At 46.0% G+C, this 16,141-nt stretch overlaps 1 protein-coding gene across 1 annotated transcript in view; it reads left to right on the top strand.

The window, feature by feature from the left end:
• Positions 1 to 16,141, top strand: part of synpra (synaptoporin a) — a 353,939-nt gene that overhangs the window by 288,439 nt on the left and 49,359 nt on the right. The window contains exon 4 of the mRNA XM_078209520.1: positions 10,243 to 10,441. Within this exon, the coding sequence (XP_078065646.1) occupies positions 10,243 to 10,441 (199 nt within the window). The remainder of the gene's footprint in view (positions 1 to 10,242; positions 10,442 to 16,141) is intronic.

Raw genomic sequence — 16,141 nt, 5'->3', positions numbered from 1 at the left:
ATGAAATTTCTGACATGCAAAGAGTCCTTTGCAATCTGGGCGTAACGAGTTTCAGTGTCAGTGAATGTGCTGAGAGGCATATACTGATGAGAGTACAGCTGGTTAGTGACGTTAAAAACATGCATGTCCAAGATGCCATTTTTTACGGGCATGCATATGTGTTCAACTTTTTTTAACAGTAACTCAGCATCCACTTAGTCTTCATCCCCCTAGAAGACAGCATATTCAATTTTTTTGATTGCCTCCTGGCCTGCTAGGTTCAGTTTATCAGAGAGACCAGTATAACTGTCAACACAACATTCTCTTTCAAATATCTTCCATTATCAGTGATGTGTTTGTCAAAGAAGAGCGGGTCGATGCGACCAACTCCCTGTGCCATCTCAGCCGCTTCCTGGCACCATGTAAAGTTGCTGGGCTGTATGGAAACGATGATAAAGGACTAACAACTTAAACGCTTTACTAAGAGTTCTTTAACAGCTCTTACCTGCGTGGCCACGCTGGGGAGAATTCCCATGCTACCGACACATCACTTCCGGTGCACAGATCATCACAATGCACACATGACCACACAGGGCCGAATTCTCCCAAAAACATTCTGTTGAATTTGCGTGAAAACTGAAGTAATTCATGCTGTTTTTTTCACTGGGAGTTCAGAGGAGAATCTCCCACACTGTGCACTGCGGGGGCCACCAGTGTGAATATCATTAAATTTCAGGGGTCGGGGCCTATCCCCGCTGGAGAGGCTGAAATCAGCGCGCTGGCCAGAACATTGCACATGCACCGATCTGTCAGTGCCAAGATTGGCGCATGCAGAGTGGCCCTGCACTGCTGGCCTCCTGATTACAGGCCAGCTCCGGGACCCCCGCAACAACAGCTCTCTGCTCCTCCATGGCCCGATCGCTGGCTCCCTGACCATCCCCCCCCCCACCCCCGGGCCCGGCCCCAAACACCCCTTTCCGGCACACCCCAATCTCCAACGCCCCCCCACCGATTTCCCCCCACCGCCGTAGTGCCGACCCCCACCCAGCAGGCTGAACGCCCCTGCCTCCGGTTTACCCCACCCCCCCAACCCGCCCCGATCGCTGGCCTCCCCCTTACCCCGCTGATCCTGACTGCACAGTGGCAGCGGGACGCCCCACCCCCACTGATCGCCCCCATCAGGCCCCACCCCTTCCCCCCATATTCCCTGCCCCTTGGCACTACCCCATGCCTGATGGACAGTGCCAAGGTGCCCCCCAGCATTGGCACTTTGACCCAGAGGGCACAGGCTCCCAATCCTCTGGTGGCCCCGATTGCCCCCCACTCCACTCCAGCGGGATCAGGCCGCTAGTTCCCTGTTAGTGGGAGCTAGAGTGAACCATTCTGGCAGAGGGTGGGGAGATGCTAGTGAGCCCGGAGACTTCAATCCTGGGTCCCTAGTCTCATTTAAATTATATTCAAATGACCATTTGAATGGTCTTTGCGCCACCCCGCTGATTCCTGGCACAGAGCAGACGCCTCCGGAAATCCGGCGCGAGGAAACACTAGTGGGGTGGAACGGCGTGAGCAAACCCCGCGAATTGCCCGCCGTGGGATTCTCCCGCCTGTTGTGCTTAAAACATTATTGCAGTGGGATGGGAGAGTCGCCCCCCTAGCCTCCAATCCTGTCTGCATCTATTCACCTTCCTTCCACAAGGATGTTGTTAGCCTTGAGCGATTCGCAAAGATCCCACTCAAGCTACCCAATGTATGTAACTTCCGGATATTTCCAAAAGCAAGGTCACTTTTAATGTAATAATATTCATAATATGCGTGCCTTGTGCCTCCCACCATGTTAAATCCTATTGCTGCCATTAGAACCCTGATCCTAATCTTCCGGGTTTCTGCTTGAGGATCAGGAATGAGTGAGGTGACTAACTGCTGTGTGTCTCAAAGAGCCTCATGTGACTAAGATGTCCCTCATCTCACTGCAACTTTGAGATGGGCATGTTGCGCAATGAACCTTTGCTGCTGCATGGGCCTGACCCCGACTCCTTACCGCCACATGTACAAGAGTGTAGGAGGTGGCAGGCAGATAGACATGAGGATGTTGCTATCATAGAATCCCTACAGGGCAGAGGAAGGCTATTCGGTCCATCAGGTCTGCACGGACACTCTGATACCTAACCCACCCCCCTGCCCAATCCTGTAACCTTGCACATTTACCTTGGCTAATCCATCTAACCTACACATCTTTAGACACTAAGGGGCAGCTTAGCATGGCCAATCCACCTAACTGCACATCTTTGGATCGTGGAAGGAAACCAGACCATCCAGAGGAAACCCACACAAACGCAGGGAGAGCATGCAAACACCACACAGTCACCTGAGGCTGGAATCGAACCCAGGTCCCTCGCGCTGTGAGGCAACAGTGCTAACCACTGTGCCACCGTGCTGCCCACATATCTCCTGAGAGACATCATCATTATCATCATCATAAGGGCAGCAGGGTGTTACAGTGGTTAGCACTGCTGCTTCACAGCGCCAGGGACCAGAGTTCAATTCCCGGCTCGGGTCACTATCTGTGTGGAGTTTGCGCATTCTCCCCGTGTCTGCATGGGTTTCCTCCGGGTGCTCCAGTTTCCTCCCACATTCCAAAGTTGTGCTGGATAGGTTGATTGGCCATACTAAATTAACCCTTAGTGTCTTGGGATGCTTAGGTTAGAGGGAGTGGCAAGGTAAATATATGGGGATAGAGCCTGGATGGAATTGTTGTCAGTGCAGACTCGATGAGCCGAATGACCTCCTTCTGCACTGTAGGATTCTATGACTTCTATGATTCTATTCTGTTCTATGGTCATCTGGATGTATTTCTGTCATACAATTAGTATGAAGCACTGGCTCCACACCACAATTGAGCTGTGGGAAAGCAACCTGAGGCTGGAGTTATAATTGGCGTCATCTGATATTGGATATGGAGCAGAATGTATGCCCACGTGTCCCTATGGCTCTGACCATATCCAAGTTCCTAGGGTCAAGATCATTTGAGCATTTTTGGCAAGTACCCTTTCATTTCCAGTTCCAGTCAGGTGAGGAGGAGGAGGAGGAATGTAGTTCAGTGCAGCACTTTACTACAGCCTTATGGAGTTTTGGAAATAGATCAACATATTAAAATCCCTCAACTTCCTTCTGCTGAGAATTTTAGCAGATGCCCCTGGTCTAATGTTAAAACCACAAATGAGCAAGTATATTATGTAGTGGCTTTCTCTCAATTGTGCAGCATAATAATGTGCTTGGCTATCTATGGGATACAAAGAAGTGGAACCAGTAACAATTCCAGGAGTAACTCCGAATTCTGGCCTCCCTCTTTCCAATACAAACTCGGCCTGAGAAATCTCTGGCTTCCACTTTAGCTTTTCACACATTCTGTTGCTGGTGAATTGTTTCAAGTTGTGGTTCTATACGAGACATATTTCACATCATATTTTGCAAGTTAATAAAGGCACACTGTGTAATGAGATTATTGTGTTTAATTATTATCCCCCGTTTTATGAAATTTCCTCTCTGGAGCAGAGAAATTATTCCAGTATAAAATTGGATCTCAGAGTGCCTAATTAGCTTAACTGCTCAAAAGATTAGTCATCGTACAAAAAACCATTGCAACATCTGTTCACAATGGTGTTCCATTTAAAATGAAAAACTGGGAGAAATAATAATGGCTGGATTTTGCAGTAGAAATAACAGTGAGGCCCTCAGCACTATTAAGGGGTAAATCAGACAGCAACTTTCAATGGCTACACACATGCAGTTAAACATAGAAATTGGGAAATTGCTGCCCCAATTGTCCAGCATCTCTGTAAGCTGTGCTGCACTGATATCTTGCCAAAAAACTCTACATTGAAACACATGGAATGGTATGAAGTTTGAGTGCTAATGTGATGGATAAACATTAATTGCACCAGATAATGTATTGTCCATACAAGTGTAAGTGAAGTTTTAACAAACGATATCAAACACTCTGGTACTGAAAATTAACTTTTATAAGTGTGGAATCTTGTTCCTTTGGAGAAACAGATTATGTTGTTAAGAACATCCACACCAAGTGCCAGTGCAAGCTCACCAGTACCTTTACTCAATGGCCATGTGCCTCAATTAAGTTTTCGGAGTGGCCAATCTCTGGTTTTGCCCCTCTCACTGGAGATGGCAGTACCCAGCCTTCCCTGCATATCCCCCCAGACTCTCTTCTGCCCACTGAATTCTTACTGTCCTCCGACACGCCTGCCTCACTGACACCTAAGGACCTTGCTCCTCGCTCGCCTTCAAGGTTCAGGGCATCCATCTTGAATGGTGAGAGAATGAGAAGGTTGGGCACACCACCACCTGTACGTGTGCACTCCTGCATGTAATGGCTTCTATTCTCCTGAACATGAACAAGTGTTCCAATTAGTCAAGTCTTCTCCTGCTACATCATTCCAGCTTCATGATCCTCCCACCTGTAGAACCCACTTCAAGTGTCCACCACATCCTTCCACATAATCAAGGTGCATGGCTCTATCTCCCACCCAAGGCATGCACAGAGATATGTGCCCTTTGTCTGGATGCATTTCTCACCACTGAATGTCCCTACTGATGCCTACCCTCCAAGGCATCCATACTAGTGCTATGCAATGTCGGTACACCCTTGTGGAGAAGAGATCACTGAAACATTTCTGGCACTGCATCCAGGTGTGACGCAGCACACCATGCCCACTCACCAGCGCGGCCACCTCTGTCCATGCCATCTTTGTCTGGGGAGATGCCCTCCTCCTCCTCCTTCCATTTTGGAGCATTAGGACATCAGGCTGGGTACTTACTGTTTGTGCCAAAACCCACATGCTGAGTGACAAAGAACAAAGAACAGTACAGCACAGGAAACAGGCCCTTCGGCCCTCCAAGCCTGTGCCGCTCCTTGGTCCAACTAGACCAATCGTTTGTATCCCTCCATTCCCAGGCTGTTCATGTGACTATCCAGGTAAGTCTTAAATGATGTCAGCGTGCCTGCCTCCACCACCCTACTTGGCAGCGCATTCCAGGCCCCCACCACCCTCTGTGTAAAAAACGTCCCTCTGATATCTGAGTTATACTTCGCCCCTCTCACCTTGAGCCCGTGACCCCTCGTGATCGTCACCTCCGACCTGGGAAAAAGCTTCCCACTGTTCACCCTATCTATACCCTTCATAATCTTGTACACCTCTATTAGATCTCCCCTCATTCTCCGTCTTTCCAGGGAGAACAACCCCAGTTTACCCAATCTCTCCTCATAGCTAAGACCCTCCATACCAGGCAACATCCTGGTAAACCTTCTCTGCACTCTCTCTAACGCCTCCACGTCCTTCTGGTAGTGCGGCGACCAGAACTGGACGCAGTACTCCAAATGTGGCCTAACCAGCGTTCTATACAGCTGCATCATCAGACTCCAGCTTTTATACTCTATACCCCGTCCTATAAAGGCAAGCATACCATATGCCTTCTTCACCACCTTCTCCACCTGTGTTGCCACCTTCAAGGATTTGTGGACTTGCACACCTAGGTCCCTCTGTGTTTCTATACTCCTGATGACTCTGCCATTTATTGTATAACTCCTCCCTACATTATTTCTTCCAAAATGCATCACTTCGCATTTATCCGGATTAAACTCCATCTGCCACCTCTCCGCCCAATTTTCCAGCCTATCTATATCCTGCTGTATTGCCCGACAATGCTCTTAGCTATCCGCAAGTCCAGCCATCTTCGTGTCATCCGCAAACTTGCTGATTACACCAGTTACACCTTCTTCCAAATCATTTATATATATCACAAATAGCAGAGGTCCCTGTACAGAGCCCTGCGGAACACCACTGGTCACAGACCTCCAGCCGGAAAAAGACCCTTCGACCACTACCCTCTGTCTCCTATGGCCAAGCCAGTTCTCCTTGTATCCCATGAGCCTTAACCTTCTTAACCAACCTGCCATGTGGGACTTTGTCAAATGCCTGACTGAAATCCATATAGACAACATCCACGGCCCTTCCTTCATCAACCGTTTTTGTCACTTCCTCAAAAAACTCCACCAAATTTGTAAGGCACGACCTCCCTCTTACAAAGTGCCCACCAACATTGGCAGCCCTCCTGCATTCCCACATGGTGCTGAGGCCATCATTATGAGGTCTAATTTTCATGGGTCTCTTGAACAGCTCCGTGTGCTTTCCTCTCAACTCCTGGCAGCCTTCTTGCAGCTGGCTGACCTTTTATTCTGCCCCTCCGGGTCACCAGTCAGCCTGATGTCTGCAAAGTTCCCACCCCTGCTGTCATTGTGGAACATGTGGCTGTGTTTCCTGCTGGCTGTCCCTAAATTGGCCAACCGACATCAAACAACGTTACTCCAGCGCTCTCAGGCAGAAAACAGACGCCACAACCGTTTCCACGTCTGGCAATCTGTTCAACTCTTACCTGAAGTCCAGGAGGCTAGCAGAATCCTAGGTGTACCCATGTCTGCCATTTTTTGAGATTTTGCTGTATTTGTAGTCAGGAACAAGCAACCTAGTCTGCCAAAGAGTTCATCAAATTAATTCTGAGTCATTTTGGCTGTAGCATCACCATATGGATTGCTGACTGATAATGAATTGCTGCAAACTGTATTTCTTTGGTAAAAGGTCTGGGCAATCTTGGTCTTGATCTTCTGTCACAACACTGGACATTTTCGTTACATAAATTGAGCAGTTGGTCTGAAATCTTTGCTGGGCTCAGAGTTTGATTTGGCCCACTTCCCTATGGAGCGCCAATGGGATCAGTGCTGCTGCCATGATTCTTTACAATATATATTAATGACTTGGACGAGGGAAGTGAATGTACTATTGCCAAGTTTGTGGATGACACAAAAATAGGCAAATGGTGAGGATGACACAAAGAACCTACAAGGGATACAGACAGGTTAGGTGAGTGGGCAAAAACTAGGCAGATGGAATATAATGTAGGAAAATGTGAAGTTATGCAATTTGGTAGGAAGAATAAAGGAGCTGAATGTTATTTAATTAGAGAAAGACTGCAGAAAGCACAGAGGGATGAGGGGGGATCCTTCTGCATAAATCACAAAAAACTAGCATGCAAGTTCAACAGGTAATAGAGAAGGCAAATGGAATGTTGGGCTTTATTTCAAAGGGAATGGAATATAAAAATAAGGAAGCCTTTCTAAAACTATGCAAGGTACTAGCTAGACCAGACCTGGAATACTGTGAACAGTTTTGGTCCCCTTATCTAAGGAAAGATATACTGGCTTTGGCAGCAGAGAGACGGTTCACTAGGTTAATCCCAGGAATGGACAGATTTTCTTATGTGGAGAAGTTAGGTAGATTGGGTGTGTACTCATTGGAGTTTAGAAGAATGCAAGACAGCCTTATGAAGACATATAGGCTTCTCAAGCAGCTTGACAGGTAGATACTGAGGGGTTGTTTCCCTTTGTGGGAGAGTCTAGGACCAGTGGGCATAATCTCAAAATATGGTGTTGCCCATTTAAGACAGGGATGAGAGGAATTTCTTCTCTCAAAGGGTAGCGAATCTGTGGAATTCTTTATCACAAAGAGCTGTAGAGGCTGGGTCATTGAATATGTTCAAGGCTGAGAAAGACGGATTTTTAATCAGTGAGGGAATCAAGGGTTATGAAGATAAAGCATGAAAGTGGAGTTGAGGATTATCCTATCAGGTCAGTCATGATCTCATTCAATGGTGGAGCAGACTCGATGGGCCAAATGGCCTACTTCTGCTTCTACATAACTTAAGTGTCTACATCCACATTGTATTGCTGGTAACGTTGAAACCATTCTGACGATTTACGTGGACCCATTTCCAGACATGCTTCTCAAGATCAGGCCAATGACTGGTTCCTGTCGCATGATCTTGGGCACCTTCTTCAGGACGGATTCCTTCTTCATCCGTTCCCACATCAGTTTTCTCTAACACTGAGTTTTCTCACTGCAGCACGGTTATTTACTAATTATTGTTAGTAAATGTTATGAGTTTTTAGCTTGAAATCAGCTTCAAACATCATTCGTTTTGTTGGAATTCTCATTTTGTTTCATTGTTTTCCACACAGGCTCCACTCTGTGTGGGTATGTATGAAACTCTCCCGCACTTTTGCAACACTTGCCTGCTCAATCCCTTGTATCCAGTTAGAGAGCAGGTAAAACCTACATTTTTGGGTTGAAAAAAATCGAGGCTGTCTATGAATGCGAAAATAGCATGGCGTAGCTAAAAAGGGGATTCAACATAAGCATCATGCATATGCAAAAACATGGTTTTTGAAACTGGAAAAATGGGGTTGTCTTGTATCCAGGTCAACTTGTACGCCATAATCTACTGTCATTCTCAACTTACATTGACTTCATCCATTCTCCAGATCAGAACTTAGTGATTTCAACTGAGGACTGTTTTGTCATTCCCCGAACCTGGCCTTCCTAAACATAGACCCGTAGAATCCTACAGTACAGAATCTCTAACATTTAACTAATGGTTATAGCTATTCCATTGAAAAGACTAAAAAAATGTCAGAGATAAAAGCATATCAAATTTAGTGTTATAACTAACACCTTGGGCTAGATTCCACGGCCCTCTGCCAGGCGTGTACTCAGTAGTGGGCATGTACAATATGACAGGTGGCTCGCCCATCTCATTCCTGCCCACTCCTATACTTCAGTGGGTGAGTGAGTGCTGAAATAGACTGCCTGTCTTCCCTTTTTAATAAATTATTAACAGGCAATTAAGCTTGTTACTAAACCAAATGACCTGAGTATTCCGATAAATGCAAAATACTGCGGATGCCAGATGCTGTCAGACCTGCTGAGATTTTCCAGCATTTTTCTGTTTTTGTGACCTGAGTATTATGTTGCCCACACTATAAAACATTTGGCATTGGCAGAAGTGGGTCGGTCATTTTTTTAAGCACACTGCTCAAAAAATGGAAAGGAAGTGGGGATGTGTCCTTTGGGGATGCCCTGTATCTACCCCCCCGCCCTCCCACCACCACCATAATGTAATCCCACCCCCCCCCACCCCACCCCCTAGTCTCCAAAACATGCCCAGCCACCCACCCAATTGCCGAGGTTACCTGACCCTCCTGTCTACTACGCCCATCTTCCTTCACTGTGGGATCCATATTGGTTTCATCGCAGCACGCCTACTTACAGTCCCAGCAGCACCCACTGCTGAGTTCTGGTGCTGCTGGGACTGCTCGAGCTGCTGGCCAATCCGATTCACCAGCTGCTCTCAAGGTGGGATTTGCTCCCAATGCGAATGGAATCCCACTCACACCACATTCATGAGCCAACAGCATGTTATTGCTGCAGTGTTAATTAGAGCAACACTGACATTCCATATGGGAGGAGGTTGCGTTTTGCAATCTGCCCCTCTGTAAAATTCAGCCCCTATTCTTCAAGGAAAGACAGAATTCAGTATCAGGCAGTTCTCAGGAACCAGCTTCTTGTCTGAACTAAATCGCTCACAGCAGTGAGCTTCTTCATGGATACAATTCCACGGAGTTATCCTGTATACCTTTAGTAAGCTCGCTCATGGCAATTTCCCTCCAAGATCCAGGGCCTGTACGTGGGGGCATTTCTCTTTTATGACGAGCATAAGATTGCTTGTACAAAGCCAAACCTTATCCTGTCAATTTGAGACAACAATATGAGTCTGAAATTTTATTCATATTTTCACATTTTTGGAGTCAATTTTAAGATTATAATTTAACAATCAGCAATTATTAACACTTTGGGAATAAAGGTGGCTGATGTCGTAACACCACCATCCCTGGCCAGAATGGAGATACTTGTGTATTTCCCCAGTTGATTACACACTGGAATTAACAATTCGGATTAATTTTACGTGCATAATTTAAATCTAAATATCCTCAATTCATTGCATTTTTCTGAAGAAAGCACCATACGTTTGTTGGGAGAATAGTAATTTTGATCATGCACGAGTTCTGTTTGCTGCAGTTCATCAAGACTCTTCTTAAATAGGCTATGTGAATAGACTTTGCTTGCATTGGTTTCTGTAAATCCACCTGTTTGCTGCAAATCCTGCCCCATGTCCAACTCTCTGGCTGACACATTGATGTGAGCAAGATATTCTAACTAAAATAATGCTGCGATTGAGTTATATATACTGTGAAAAATAGCTAGCTGATTTTATAAGGGAACTAAAAAATACCCTCAGGTAAAGATTGAGAAGCATAATGATACTGTACCTAATGAAAATACTTATGTGTGCTTCCAGGTTGCACCAGGTGTACTTTGATGCACCCACCTGTGAAGGAAAAAAGCAAGAGAGGCTGTTCCTGATAGGTGACTACTCTTCATCTGCTGAATTCTTTGTCACCATCGCTGTCTTTGCATTCCTCTACTCGCTCGCAGCTACAGTTGTTTATATCTTCTTTCAGAATAAATATCGTGAAAACAACAGGGGCCCTCTGGTTGTAAGTAATATATACATCTTTGCTGTTAAAAATCTCTCCTTCTGCTAGCCTTGTGTTAAGTTGAGTTTATTCAACCTATTTTAGAAATCACTGAAACTGTGCAGGGAGCCAAATGATTAAGTTGACAGTCATCCATATATTCCTGTTTCTAAAGATGGCTAATTTCTTGGGCCTTTGGGAATATATTTTAAATATGACTGTATCATATTGTTTCACAATGTATTCGGGATAAAAGTGTTCAAATATTTAGTTTACTTGCATCCTTACAGGATCGTTTGATGGATTTTTGGGGCCAGTTTTGTCTTACTACTACCCCATTTCCTCTTAAAGACTTGACAGTAGGAGCTGGAAATGAAGGCGCAATTTTCATGGAGCTATTTAAAAATGGTGGGTAGGACCCAATTCCAGGGTTTCCACCCCCCTTCCCAGCAACCCAATTTTTGCTGGCGTGGGGTGAGGGATAAGCCTCAATATGCACGTTTGGCTGAGAGTCTAGACTCATAAAAGGATTATCTCAGTGGAATTCTGTTTTGAATGCTGGAGAGAACTGTTGACTTGCTTGATTGACATCTTTACGTGGTTGTAAGTGATTCTTTCTTTGATCGCTTTTGTCAATGTCTCAATGATTAAAGAGATAGGGAGGGGTAGTTCCCAAGAGGGATTTGAAGACAAGGATGAGAATCATAATATCGAGGGATTGCTTGACTGGGAGTCAATGTACATCAGTGAGCACAGGGGTGATAGGCATGCAAGGCTTAGTACAAGTAGGGACCCAGGCAGCAGAATTTTGGATGACTTAAATTTAAAATCTCAAGGTGATGCTCAAACCAATTCTCATCTCCAGTCACTTCAAGCTGGTGCAGATTCATAATGTACAGGAGGCAACTGATTTCAGATCTCTCACTTGGCAAGTTGCCTTTGGGAAATCTGCTTCATGCTGACAAGTCATCCACAGCATTATGAATGAGAAGCAACCAGGAAATTAAGACAAGTCCTCGTTCAACTCCTTTGAGTAATTGCTTCTCTTCACCCTCTCCCCCACTGCATTTACACTGGAGACTTTGTTGTGTTTTTACCTCTATTATTTGCATTCCCATTTTTCCTTCTCTTTTGTTGCTTGTCCATCCTAGCCATTCGATCGCACACTAAATTTGCCAAATTGGGCTATGTTCCAGTGGGTGTATTTCTAGCACTTTGGACACTGTGGTCGGAAGTCTACCACCTCGCCCGCCATGGAATCAGGTGACTCACAAAGAACAACAAAAAACAATACAGCACAGGAACAGGCCCTTCAACCCTCCAAGCCTGCACTGATCATGTGTTCCTAACTAGACCATCTGTTTGTATCCCTCTATTCCCAGTCTGTTCATGTGGCTATCTAGATAAGTCTTAAATGATCCTAGCGTGTCTGCCTCAACCACCTTGCTTGGTAGTGCATTCCAGGCCCCCACCACCCTCTGTGTAAAATACGTCCCCCGCATATCTGTATTGAACCTTGCCCCCCCTTACCTTGAACTTGTGATCCCTTGTGTTTGTCATTTCTGACCTGGGAAAAAGCTTCCAACTGTTCACCCTATCTATGCCCTTCATAATTTTATAAACTTCTATTAGGTCGCCCCTCAACCTCCGTCTTTCCAGGGAGAACAACCCTAGTTTACTCAATCTCACCTCATAGCTAATACCCTCCATACCAGGCAACATCCTGGTAAACCTTCTCTGCACTCTCTCCAAAGCCTCCACGTCCTTCTGGTAGTGTGGCGACCAGAACTGGACGCAGTATTCCAAATGTGGCCTAACCAACGTTCTATTTAACTGCAACATCATATGCCAACTTTTATACTCTATGCCCCGTCCAATAAAGGCAGGCATGCCATATGCCTTCTTCACCACCTTTTCCACCTGTGCTGCCACCTTTAAGGATCTGTGGACTTGCATACCCAGATCCCTCTGTGTGTCTATAGTCCTGATGGTTCTGCCATTTATTGTATAGCTCCCCCCTGCATTAGATCTATCAAAATGCATCACTTCTCATTTATCTGGATTAAGTTAAGGGGGAGGGGAAACAGTCACAAGTCGTGGTACACATTGGTACCAACGACATAGGTAAGAGAAAGGAAGGCGATTTAAAACAGGAATTTCGGGAGCTGGGCTGGAAGCTGAGAGCCAAGACAAAACATGTGGTCATCTCTGGTACGTTACCGGTACCACATGATAGCGAGTTGAGGAACAGGGAGAGAGTGCAGTTAAACATGTGGTTGCAGGGATGGTGTAGGAGGGAGGGTTTCAGATACGTGGATAATTGGAACACATTCTGGGGAAGGTGGGACCTGTACAAACAGGACGGGGTGCACCTGAACCAGAGGGGCACCAATATCCTGGGAGGGAAATTTGATACGGCTCTTCAGGGGGGTTTAAACTAATTTGTCAGGGGAGTGGGAAAAGGAGTTGTAGTCCAGAAATCAGTGTTGAGGGTGGTGAGGTATTGGGGAAGGTATCAATGTCAAGGGTGGGTACCAGTAGACAGGAAGGTGGGTTGAAGTGTGTCTACTTCAATGCAAGGAGCATCCGGAACAAAGTAGATGAACTTGGGGCGTGGATTGGTACTTGGGACTACGATGTTGTGGCCATTACGGAGACGTGGGTAGAACAAGGACAGGAATGGTTGTTGGACATTCCGGGCTAGAGATGTTTCAGTAAGTGTAGGGAAGCTGGTAAAAGAGGTGGAGGAGTGGCATTGTTAATCAAGGATAGTCGAACGGCTGCAGAAAGGCACTTTGAGGGGGATCTGCACACTGAGGTAATATGGGCTGAAGTTAGAAATAGGAAAGGAGCGGTCACGTTGTTAGGAGTTTACTATAGGCCCACAAATAGTAATAGAGATGTGGAGGAAGAAATTGCTAAGCAGATTATGGATATGTGTGGGGGTCACAGGGTAGTTGTCATGGGGGACTTTAACTTTCCAAATATTGATTGGAACCTTTGTAGGTCAAATAGTTCGGATGGGGCAGTTTTTGTGCAGTGTGTGCAGGAGGGTTTCCTGACACAATATGTGGATAGGCCGACAAGAGGTGAGGCCACATTGGATTTGGTACTGGGAAATGAACCAGGCCAAGTGTTAGATTTCTTTGTGGGAGAGCACTTTGGAGATAGTGACCACAATTTGGTGTCTTTTGTTATTGCAATGGAGAGGGATAGGGCCGTACGGCAGGGCAAGGTTTACAATTGGGGGAGAGGTAATTATGATGCGATTAGGCAAGAATTAGGGGGCATAAGATGGGAACAGAAACTGTCAGGGAAAGGAACTAATGAAAAGTGGAACTTTTTCAAGGAACAAATACTGGATGTCCTTGATAGGTATGTCCCTGTCAGGCAGGGAGGAAATGGCCGAGTGAGGGAACCATGGTTCACGAAAGAGGTGGAATGTCTTGTGAAAAGGAAGAGGGAAGCTTATGTAGGGATGAGGAAACAAGGTTCAGATGGCTCAATTGAGGGTTACAAGTTAGCAAGGAATGAGCTGAAAAAGGAGAGCTAGGAGGGGACAAGAGAAGTCCTTGGCGGGTCGGATCAAGGAAAACCCCAAGGCTTTTTACTCTTATGTGAGGAATAAAAGAATGACCAGGGTGAGGTTAGGGCCGGTCAAGGACAGTAGTGGGAACTTGTGTATGGAGTCAGTAGAGATAGGCGAGGTGATGAATGAATACTTTTCTTCAGTGTTCACCAAGGAGAGGGGCCATGTTTTTGAGGAAGAGAAGGTGTTATAGGCTAATAGGCTGGAGGAAATAGTTGTTTGGAGGGAGGATGTACTGGCAGTTTTGAATAAACTGAAGGTCAATAAGTCCCCTGGGCCTGATGAAATATATCCTAGGATTCTTTGGGAGGCAAGGGATGAGATTGCAGAGCCTTTGGCTTTGATCTTTGGGTCCTCACTGTCCACGGGGATGGTGCCAGAGGACTGGAGAGTGGCGAATGTTGTTCCTCTGTTTAAGAAAGGGAATAGATATGACCCTGGTAATTTTAGACCGGTTAGTCTTACTTCGGTGGTTGGTAAATTGATGGAAAAGGTCGTTAGGGATGGGATTTACGACCATTTAGAAAGATGTGGATTAATCCGGGATAGTCAGCGCGGATTCGTGAAGGGCAAGTCGTGCCTCACAAATTTGATAGAATTTTTTGAGGAGGTAACTAAGTGTGTTGATGAAGGTAGGGCAGTTGATGTCATATACATGGATTTTCGTAAGGCGTTTGATAAGGTCCCCCATGGTCGGCTTATGATGAAAGTAAGGAGGTGTGGGATAGAGGGAAAGTTGGCAGATTGGATAGGTAATTGGCTATCTGATCGAAGACAGAGGGTGGTGGTGGATGGAAAATTTTTGGACTGGAGGCAGGTTGCTGGCGGAGTGCTGCAGGGATCAGTGCTTGGTCCTCTGCTCTTTGTGATTTTTATTAATGACTTAGAGGAGGGGGCTGAAGGGTGGATCAGTAAATTTGCTGACGACACCAAGATTGGTGGAGTAGTGGATGAGGTGGAGGGCTGTTGTAGGCTGCAAAGAGACATAGATAGGATGCAAAGCTGGGCTGAAAAATGGCAAATGGAGTTTAACCCTGATAAATGTGAGGTGATTCATTTTGGTAGGACTAATTTAAATGTGGATTACAGGGTCAAAGGTAGGGTTCTGAAGACTGTGGAGGAACAGAGAGATCTTGGGGTCCATATCCACAGACCTCTAAAGGTTGCCACTCAAGTGGATAGAGCTGTGAAGAAGGCCTATAGTGTGTTAGCTTTTATTAACAGGGGGTTGGAGTTTAAGAGCCGTGGGGTTATGCTGCAACTGTACAGGACCTTGGTGAGACCACATTTGGAATATTGTGTGCAGTTCTGGTCACCTCACTATAAGAAGGATGTAGAAGCGCTGGAAAGAGTGCAGAGGAGATTTACCAGGATGCTGCCTGGTTTGGAGGGTAGGTCTTATGAGGAAAGGTTGAGGGAGCTAGGGCTGTTCTCTCTGGAGCGGAGGAGGCTGAGGGGAGACTTAATAGAGGTTTATAAAATGATGAAGGGGATAGATAGAGTGAACGTTCAAAGACTATTTCCTCGGGTGGGTGGAGCTATTACAAGGGGGCATAACTATAGAGTTCGTGGTGGGAGATATAGGAAGGATATCAGAGGTAGGTTCTTTACGCAGAGAGTGGTTGGGGTGTGGAATGGACTGCCTGCAGTGATAGTGGAGTCAGACTCTTTAGGAACATTTAAGCGGTTATTGGAGAGGCACATGGAGCACACCAGAATGATAGGGAGTGGGATAGCTTGACCTTGGTTTCAGATAAAGCTCGGCACAACATCGTGGGCCGAAGGGCCTGTTCTGTGCTGTACTGTTCTATGTTCTAAATTTCATCTGCCATTTCTCCGCCCAATTTTCCAGCCTATCTGTATCCTGCTGTATTCTCTGACAATGTTCATCACTATCCGCAACTCCAGCAATCTTTGTGTCGTCCGCAAACTTACTAATCAGACCAGCTACATCTTCTTCCAAATCATTTATATATGTCACAAACAGCAGAGGTCCCAGTACAGAGCCCTGCGGAACACCACTAGTCACCGACCTCCAATCAGAAAAAGACCCCTCCATTGCTACCCTCTGTCTTCTATGGCCAAGCCAGTTCTGTACCCAATACCTGATGAAGGGGCAGCACTCCAAAAGT

Source organism: Mustelus asterias, chromosome 3 (assembly GCF_964213995.1).
Source record: "Mustelus asterias chromosome 3, sMusAst1.hap1.1, whole genome shotgun sequence".
In the NCBI taxonomy this organism is placed as follows: domain Eukaryota; kingdom Metazoa; phylum Chordata; class Chondrichthyes; order Carcharhiniformes; family Triakidae; genus Mustelus; species Mustelus asterias.
Note: the sequence above shows the minus strand (reverse complement) of the source record. Positions and strands in the feature narration are given on the sequence as shown.